Genomic DNA, 9720 nt, shown 5'->3' with positions numbered 1-9720 from the left:
ACTCACACTGGAAGGTGGCACTACTACATTATATTGCATGCTGGCTATTGGGGCAGGGAGTGGGGGGGGGGGGGGGGGGAGGAGAGGAAGAGCAGCATTCTCATGTCAAATCCACTTAGCAGTAGAGCTATCACCATTTGAATAACCAATGCCCTACACACACGTGAAATTATCACTCGGAGGCATCTGGCTGATCTGTGCTTGAAGAATGAAAGTAGTAAACATACTTCACCAGGAAGTAGCAAGTGTCAGAGAGCTGCATGTATGCAGTTATACTGTACTCCAGTCAGCAGATGATCAGTGTAGTATGTCTGGTATTGTCGGTAATGTTTCTGTATCATACAAGTAATATGCGATATGGCTCTGAAATATGGTTTATTAAATGTAAATTCTATTTAAATAATCCGGATAAACATAATTTGCAGAAAGGATTACAAGAGTTTACCAATTTGCTCATCTGGAAAAAGTCACAAGCATGGACAACTCATCATCTGAAACCCTAGTTTTATATTGAAGCCAATATTTGATCCCATGCACTAAGTGCAAGAAAGATAGCTTTATTTTTTTAAACACACAACTGCATTTAAAAGAAGAGTCAGATACTACAAAGGCCAACACAATTTATCTAAAAAGGTCAATAAAAGTGAGAACCACTTCTATAACTATATGATATAAAATCCAAATTGACAAATGTATACTGAAAAAAAACTTCTGAACGCTAGTTTAATAAAATTTATTTACATAGAAAAGTAAAAAAGAAAATACAATTTTAAAACACTGATGACAATTAAACTTATGATTTAAGCTTAGACATTGCACATTGTCGAAACATTGATGAAGTGCACAGCATTCTCTAAGGCCTAATAAAACACATTGGACAATGTTCACAGATTATTCTGTTTACTTCCCGGATATTCTGATTGCATACATTACTGACTGACTCAAAACTGGATTATTGAGCAAGAGTAGTGAAGTCAGTGTCAGGTGAGTTTCGCCATTGTGATTAACAGGATAGAGGACGAGATGATAAATTAATGAGAAAGAAAATAACTGCAGATATGAAAATTTAAGAGAGCAAGAAACAGGAAGGGAGGTCATATTGTTATGAAATAAGACAATGAGGAAAAGGAAAGATAAGTAAGTTAAGTTATTGAGGGAAAAGGCAAATACATACTCTGTTTCAGAAGTGCTGTTTGCTTATGTGATCTGACCAATTACTTTAGAATAAAGAAAACACAAACATTCAGCATTATCTAGACTTCAGATGCAAAAGCATGATCAGTGAAAACTCCCATGTAAAATGTATGCAGTAAATACTAGTCGGAAAGTAACTATTCATCAACAAGTTTGTGACTTATAGGAAAAGATCCCTGGAAGCTTCAGAGGAGCATTCTTGCTGAAACCACCACAGGCAAAATGCAAAGTATAGGATCACAGTTCAATCTGAGGTGACTATGTTTGCTTTTTCTACATTTACTCCATGAATTCTTTCAGTGGCCTTTATATAAAACACCAGATGCTCAATCTTAAAGTCAAATTGCATAAATCGGACATTAAGATGAAGAATCACAAAAGCTGGATTACTAGAATAATGCATTGTTGCCTGCTCCAACACATTTCAGTGCCATTTTCCTTGCATTTCCCTTGCAATCAAGGACAATCAACAAGAATCTTTTTCTGCAGTCATGGAAATTCCGAAGACAGTAAGGAATTAAAATTGTCCATACAATAGAGGCAGGTCACGCCATTTTTTATTACCGTGAGTCAGAGTCAGCTGTGAGCACTGTAAACAAGAAACAAACAAATTATAAAAATAACAAAAGGCAAAATTTGCAACAATTAAGACAATCTCTGGATTTAAACAAGGGGAATTCTGTCAGACTCACCATCCAAAACAACAATGTTTCACAGCGAAAGATTTGAGTGCCTAGATCATGTAGTCAATGGCACATGATGGAATACAGTGGTTGAAAATACATACTTGAAGACGTACACAAATTGCATATGATGGCCACCAGCAACCCTCCCACTTTCCAATAATACCTTACTGGTGATAATGAAAATTAACAGGAAACTAATCGGAACTTAACCTCTTAAGTGACGCCCACACTGCGGGTCACGACCAGTGGCCGACACTAGGGAGGGGGTTAATAAATCCTCGGGTGCGTTGCACCCGAGGATTTTATTTTTTTTTATCCCTGGGAGACACGGAAGCTCTTCCATGTCTCCCCGGTCCCCCAACCTGCCCCTTTGTGACGTTACTATGTGGAAAACGGGACGCCCCCCCCGGGGGCATATTTAAAAAAAAAAAATTAAAAAAAAAAAAAAATAAATAGGTGCCCCCTGGGGCGGTTGGGGGGGGGACGGAGGCGCCGGGGCTAAAAAAAAAAAAAAATGTCTTTAAATTTTTTTTTTTTTTTAAATGGACAGGGGGTCGCAGAGAGAGAGAGAGAGATTGCTCTCTTGTGAGCTCCCCAATTTAGTTCAGCCCCAAATTCCACCGCCCAAATCGTATTGTGGAGACATCAAAATTATCTATCGCAAAACAAACTGGTTTTGTAAGGCAGGCACCTGTGTTTTTGGTCCTGGGTTCGGCGGCCATATAGAAAAACACACTAAACCCAAACATTTCTGGAAACTAGACATTCGGGGGGAGTCCACAGAGGTGTGACTTGTGTGGATTCCCCAATTTTTCTTACCCAGATTACCCTGCAAAGCTGAAACGTTGAATAAAAACTCTATTTTTCTCGCATTTCTGTCACACAAACTACAGGAATATGCTGGGATCCACAAAATTCCTACCACCCAGTGATTCTACCCCACTTGAGTGCCTACACCTAGTGCCTGCGTCAGGAATGGATCACCCCAGGGTCAACAGCTGCCTCATGTTAGGACCAACATTGACCGTTGTGTGATCTATTCCTGTTGCAGGCACCAGGCCTACCCACACAAGTGAGGTACCATTTTTATCGGGAGACTTGGGGGGAACGCTGGGTGGAAGGAAATTTGTGGCTCCTCTCAGATTCCAGAACTTTCTGTCACCAAAATGAGAGGAAAAGGTGTTTTTTTGGCCAAATTTTGAGGTTTGCAAAGGATTCTGGGTCACAGAACCTGGTCAGAGCCCCACAAGTCACCCCATCTTGGATTCCCCTGGGTTTCTAGTTTTCAAAAATGCGCTGGTTTGCTAGGTTTCCCCAGGTGCCGGCTGAGCTAGAGGCCAAAATCCACAGGTAGGCACTGTTTTCTATGAAAAAATTTGATGTGTCCACGTTGTGTTTTGGGGCATTTCCTGTCGCGGGCGCTAGGCCTACCCACACAAGTGAGGTATCATTTTTATCGGGAGACTTGGGGGAATGCTGGGTGGAAGGAAATTTGTGGCTCCTCACAGATTCCAGAATTTCTGTCACCGAAATGTGAGGAAAACGTGTTTTTTTAGCCAAATTCTGAGGTTTGCAAAGGATTCTGGGTAACAGAACCTGGTCAGAGCCCCACAAGTCACCCCATCTTGGATTCCCCTAGGTCTCTAGTTTTAAAAAATGCACAGGTGTGGTAGGATTCCCAAGGTGCCGGCTGAGCTAGAGGCCAAAATCTACAGGTAGACACTTTGCAAAAAACAGCTCTGTTTTCTGTCAAAAAATTGGGATGTGTCCACGTTGTGTTTTGGAGCATTTCCTGTTGTGGGCGCTAGGCCTACCCACACAAGTGAGGTATCATTTTTATCGGGAGACTTGGGGGAAAATAGAATAGCAAAACAAGTGTTATTGCCCCTTATCTTTCTCTACATATTTTCCTTTCAAATAGAAGAGTGTGTAAAAAAAACGTCTATTTGAGAAATTCCCTGCAATTCACATGCTAGTATGGGCACCCCAGAATTCAGAGATGTGCAAATAACCACTGCTCCTCAAAACCTTATCTTGAGCCCATTTTGGAAATGCAAAGGTTTTCTTGATACCTATTTTTCACTCTTCATATTTCAGCAAATGAAATATAGAATGAAAACCAACTGCAGGGTGCTGCTCATTTATTGGCTCTGGGTACCTAGGGTTCCTGATGAACCTACAAGCCCTATATATCCCCGCAACCAGAAGAGTCCAGCAGACATAACGGTATATTGCTTTAAAAAATCTGACATCGCAGGAAAAAGTTACAGAGTAAAACATAAAGAAAAATGGCTGTTGTTTTCAGCTCAATTTCAATATTTTTCTATTTCAGCTGTTATTTTCTGTAGGAAAACCTTGTAGGATCTACACAAATGACCCCTTGCTGAATTCAGAATTTTGTCTACTTTTCAGAAATGTTTAGCTGTCTGGGAACCAGCATTGGTTTCACACCCATTCCTGTCACGACCTGGAAGGAGGCTTAAAGCACCAAAAATAGTAAAAATGGGGTATGTCCCAGTAAAATGCCAAATTTGTGTTGAAAAATGTGGTTTTCTGATTCAAGTCTGCCCGTTCCTGAAAGGTGGGAAGATGGTGATTTTAGCACCAGAAACCCTTTGTTGATGCCATTTTCAGGGAAAAACTACAAGCTTTCTTCGGCAGCCCTTTTTTCCCATTTGTTTGTAAAAAACAAAATGTTCACTGTATTTTGGCTAATTTCTTGGTCTCCTCCAGGGGCAACCACAAACTCTGGGTACCATTAGAATCCCTAGGATGTTGGAAAAAAAGGACGCAAATTTGGCGTAGATAGCTTATGTGGACAAAAAGTTATGAAGGCCTAAGCGCGAACTACCCCAAATAGCCAAAAAAGGGCTCAGCACTCTGGGGGGGGGGGGGGGGGGGGGGCGGCTAAGGGGTTAAAATGGACAAGTGTCATTCACCACCTTCCTTCATGCTTCCTAAATTATTTTATTAATTTGCATGGCACACACCTCAAAATAAGTTGTCTTTAGGTTTCTCAATACAGAAGATGATTGAACAGGGTCCTTTATAACAGATCAGACTTAAATGCCACTCACTAGCGACAAAAGCAGCTCTTTTCAGTCCTCTGAAGTAACTGAAAAAAGACCCACCACAAACTCCCTAAAGAGTAAATAAGAAAAACTAATATTGAATTCTATTGGTGCAATGGCAGTTTGGGAACAATAATGTTTTTATAATTTTTCTGAAACAGGTTAATGAGTTTGTTTTTTTTAAAATCTTTAGTAGTAGATAGTTCCTGATCAGTGGGACTATTATGGAGAATTTATGCTTAACTTTCCATCTCCTGCAAATTTTCTGATTATCAGAAACCCTCAGAGTAGGTGAGCTAACATTGCAGATGATGTGAAGACTATTAAATATTCCACGTAGACTTTTATTTACTAGGCCACTCAGACTCATCTAAATCAGGTGTATTACATAAGGTGATCCTTTTGGCCATGGGCAGCCAGAATAGCACATTCAAACCTGGAGAGATACTATCATGTTTTTCCCTTATCAATATCACCTGGGGATCTAGGTTTTAAATCTGCTGTAAGCAGGCTATTTGGTACTGGGTAATACCCCCATACAGAGCACTGGTAGACTCTGATTGTGCTTTAATGAATGGCTGGATTATCATTTTATGGGGGGCCTGATCAATGTAGGGAATTTTTAGTTTAACATTTACACATTAGAACACCGAGAAAAGTGCATTAAAATGTTAATTCAACACACCATAGAAGACCATATTAGGCACAGGTTTTGTGCCTATTTGGCAAACATAATCAGCTACCCAAACTACTATGGAGGATGGGCAGGGGAAGAAGGGTAGGCTAGTGGCTCCTTGGCATGGGTTTTAAAGTTGGATACTTCAGCCGAACTTCTTTCATCCCTGCAATTTTTTGTTGGCTATTATTTGCCTAAATAGCGACTTACATAATGCATTACATAAAAAATAAAATTAAAAAAAATAAAAACACCTCACAGTATTGTTGATAGCAGAGGCTCTTGTCTTGAGAAACACCATGCTGAATCCTTATAGCTTTAATTGGAAAGGGCCTAATTTGGCACATTATACAAATACATCATCTAGGGGGCCATTACAAAAATGGCAAAGTGCTACTGCTCAATGGCAGTCACGGTCCTTTACAAGAAGGGCAAAGGTGACAGACCTTCTGGCTGCAATGATCTTCCTCCAGTTGAAGTCCCAGCCACTACAATTCAGAGACCGTAATTTTTGTACCGAGGAGTATCCCTTGCAAAATTGGTCTGTCCAGGATCGTGGTCAGTACTGTACTGACTCTCACAATCCAAACAACTGGACTAGAATTTTGCTTGTCTAATATTTAGCCTATGGTCAGTGTATGGGCCAAAAAGGGTAGATCACTGAACCAAAGAGAAATAGGTTTCTGTATTTCCATCGGTTTTAAAGCTGAAAAATGGCTATGGCTTCTAGATAAATTGATGGAAACACTTCATCTATCTACAACTCATTGGGATTATGTATTGAGAGAAGAAAGAGGCTGAGCAAATATAAACCTATAAAATGGAAGAGTGGATGTAGACATGATGGTACCCCAGTTCCCGTTCTAGCCGTCTGCTCTGGTACCACAAACGATGCTTTGTTCTCACCTTTAAAACTTTATAGATTCTAAGAAAATATTCCTCTTTATCAGCTCACCAGATATACACATGCACATTTTCCAGGTCCCATGAGTGACTAGCTCATCCAGTATGTTTTTTTTCTTTGCGATCGCCAATTATTAAAACCAATTCAAGAAAGCAATGAAAAAAAATCAGAAATGGGTGATCTACTGACTGGAAAAGTTAAGAGCTTTGCAAGTACTACTCATTAAATTTGAACACCATACTCATAGGTAAAAATACACAAATCTCACCTTTCTGTAGAAATATCTATCCGGGTAGAAGTTGCAGGGACTTGTTCACAATGGAAAAAGTTTTTCAGCCACCAGCATTTCTCAAACATTTCTGGGAGCCCTAAAATGGAGGCACCATTGGTCAGATAACATGTCGCATTTATTCAACAATGCTAAGCCGAAAGCAGAGGCTCAATATGTGACATGATGACTCATACCATGGCTGGCTTTCTCTTGGTCTCCTGGGTGTCCGGAGTCATAGTACATGGAGGACGAAGTGCTGGAACTATTACTGGACTCCGAATTCTGACGAGCTAAGCCAGAAACAAAATTGATGCTGTGAAAGAAGCTGCCTGTGTTTGTGTACAATTTGCATCACAGTTCAGCTGATTTAAAGCAGTGGGACGTTAGTATACCAGAACAGTCTGATGACGTCTGTGTTTTCAAAACAAAGCGTTGATTGGCTCATTTGAATAGATATGTACACCCACACTTGCTGTCTCTCTTACTATGCTACAACTGTTTGCTAAAACAACTGTGGACAAGGCAATTTCTTTAGGGCTTGTAGCAGAAATAAAGATGTGTAGGTAACCACTTTCCCTGAATCCCTGCTTACTTTTGAGGAGTACAGGTGCTCACCCCTTAAATGTATTGTGCGAGTGCTGAGAAGTGCTCCATTTCAAATTAAAGAAGTGCAGTACCTGGTCTTTTAGAATACTGAACTTACTTCTATGATACTGATTTTTTGCCATCAGGCAACTGGTCGATGGTACGGATGCCATGTTCCGGCAACTGAGATTTCTACGTAATTTCTGGAAACGAGAAGCAGAAACCTAGGAAAACAAAATGAGAAAAATTCTCATTAACTAAAGAGAATATCTGATTCTTTCTGCAGAATTAATTTCTTTTAAAAAAGTCAAAAATATATCCTATTAAATAATGATTTGTCCTTTGCAATACTAAACCATGCTTGACGTTGCATATGAGAATATTTCTGAATTAGAAAGAGTCCAGCATAAGAAAGGTATGCCTCCTACGGCACAGGATGCATTTATCCTAAACTGCATACACGGTCTCAATTAGTGTAATGTACTTCATGGGGATTGGTTATACTAGCTTCCAATTCTCTGTGGTTTAAGTCATTTGTTTTCCGAGATATTTGTTGAACACCAGGCGTCGGAGTCTTCATTTACTTCTACTGAGTGCAATGGACTAGTACGCAATAACGGAGCTTTCAAGTTTCGCAGGTCCATGCAGAAGCAGCTCATCCAGTCCAGGTATTTCCTCCGAACTCCGGGATTTGCAGTCACATTTTTTTTATTTTAAAAAAGGAGTAAACTGGACTACTGACCTCCGGATGCACTAAAAATCATGGATTAGGATAAACAATATATGCATGAAACTAGGACATTCGAGAGATCTGGGACAAGGATTTGCCAAGCAACGTTAAAGAACGGAAACACGATGTTAGGATGTTTGAGCTACATATATCTTACCAGTCCAGTTCCCAAAAGTTTACACAGTTTTGTAGACGAAGTTGATAAATAGTCTCAGGACGTTTGTGACTCCTTTAATTTGCTCTGACAAAAGACATCCTAAAGGGGCACGGCTAAAGAGGCACTAGAAATTATTTACTCACAGTGGGAAAACACGTTTCTAACTCGACCCATTAAGTACCCCGATGCAGTAAACAGGAAAAGTTTACAAAAATCAAAAACAAATCATGTTTTACCTGATTCGTGGAAACCGGACACTTTCCGCAACGCTCGATTCGGACTCTACTACTACTAAAGGCCGATGACTGTTCCAGGTTCAAGTAAACCAATCTCTGGGCAGAGGGCGCAAGACGACGGATTTAACCTAAGCAAATGAGAGAAACCCTTCTTTCGTCCCTGTAGTCACAACTGAGCGCGCAGACCTTTATAACACAGACGAGGGCAGTCTTCATTAGTAACACTGAAGAAACACGAGAAGACACGAGCTCCGCCCATTGTCCCGCCCCCTCGAAGGCACGGGCTAGCCTGCTGATCATGCACATGTCCGGTTGTATTTTGGCAGGAAGCTAGTTAACCGTGAGCAGAGGCTGTAGAGCAAAAAAATGTATCGCTACAATAGCAGCAGTAAGCCAATAACAGCGAGGTAGACGTACAATTGCTTTATTCATACAAACCCTTCACGACCTTTGCCAATGATGCCCTTCCTTGTCTGCTACAAGGTAAATGTGCTTTTCACCAGAAACACTTTTAAATAATCCCAGATTTGTATTATTATTCACTTGGGTCAGATGTTCAAAGCCCTTTTGCATTTCTTCTAATAGATTTCATTCCGCCTTGTGATTCACCTCCACCAGTTGTTGAACAAGAGGTAATCTGATTCCCTTTAACAACCTTACCTAATTACAGATTAGTGGTACTGGGGATTCAATCTACTTTTAGCTGCACCAACATGCCCAAACTGAGACCTATTTGATATTTGTGACCACATTGTTGTGTTTTTTGGTGTCCACAATTAAACTCATGGCTTATTGTGTATCTGTATCTGGTATTTTAACTATTAGGTAATTTCACCTTTCCTTGAATCTTTAGAAGGCCTGAATGAGGTAGGGGCCAAAACGCATCAACATCTATATCTTGGAGGAGTTAGATTATTTGAAAAATCAAGAATTATCTGATGAACCGATTCAGCGATAAATAGAGGCATAGAGGCTCACGTTACATTGCTTTTGTCGGACTACTTCCAAAAATAGACTGACATTTAAATATGCAGTATAGCCATGATTTCTTATTATAAAGGAAAGGGATTATCACTTGATAATTTTTTGTTCTGTACAAATTGTCTTATGTTTGCTGTTTGTCGATGAAACAAGAAACCCAGGGACTGTGAGCAAAACTAGGATCACTTTCCCAATACTCAATCAGTCAATCAATCAAGGATTTATAGAG

General features: G+C 40.1%; 1 protein-coding gene across 1 annotated transcript; it reads right to left on the bottom strand.

The window, feature by feature from the left end:
* Positions 1–718: 718 nt before the first annotated feature.
* PPDPFL (pancreatic progenitor cell differentiation and proliferation factor like) lies at positions 719–8760 on the bottom strand. Its single transcript, XM_069220143.1, has 5 exons — positions 8511–8760; positions 7506–7611; positions 6997–7092; positions 6800–6899; positions 719–1783 (listed from the first exon to the last, which is right to left on the bottom strand). Exons 2-5 carry the CDS (start codon positions 7558–7560, stop codon positions 1771–1773), a joined length of 264 nt encoding a protein of 87 aa, XP_069076244.1. The 5' UTR covers positions 7561–7611; positions 8511–8760; the 3' UTR covers positions 719–1770.
* Between the last annotated feature and the right edge of the window lie 960 nt (positions 8761–9720).

The sequence above is a fragment of the Pleurodeles waltl genome, chromosome 2_2, assembly GCF_031143425.1.
Source record: "Pleurodeles waltl isolate 20211129_DDA chromosome 2_2, aPleWal1.hap1.20221129, whole genome shotgun sequence".
In the NCBI taxonomy this organism is placed as follows: domain Eukaryota; kingdom Metazoa; phylum Chordata; class Amphibia; order Caudata; family Salamandridae; genus Pleurodeles; species Pleurodeles waltl.
Note: the sequence above shows the minus strand (reverse complement) of the source record. Positions and strands in the feature narration are given on the sequence as shown.

Bases quoted from the DNA above. Each gene is read 5' to 3' on its own strand.
- PPDPFL (XM_069220143.1), bottom strand. From the start codon at position 7,560: ATGGCATCCGTACCATCGACCAGTTGCCTGATGGCAAAAAATCAGTAT. The intron at 7,093-7,505 runs GTAAGTTCAGTA...TTTCTGGCTTAG, and splicing joins AAAAAATCAGTATCATAGAA to CTCGTCAGAATTCGGAGTCC. The intron at 6,900-6,996 runs GTATGAGTCATC...CCTCCATTTTAG, and splicing joins CCAAGAGAAAGCCAGCCATG to GGCTCCCAGAAATGTTTGAG.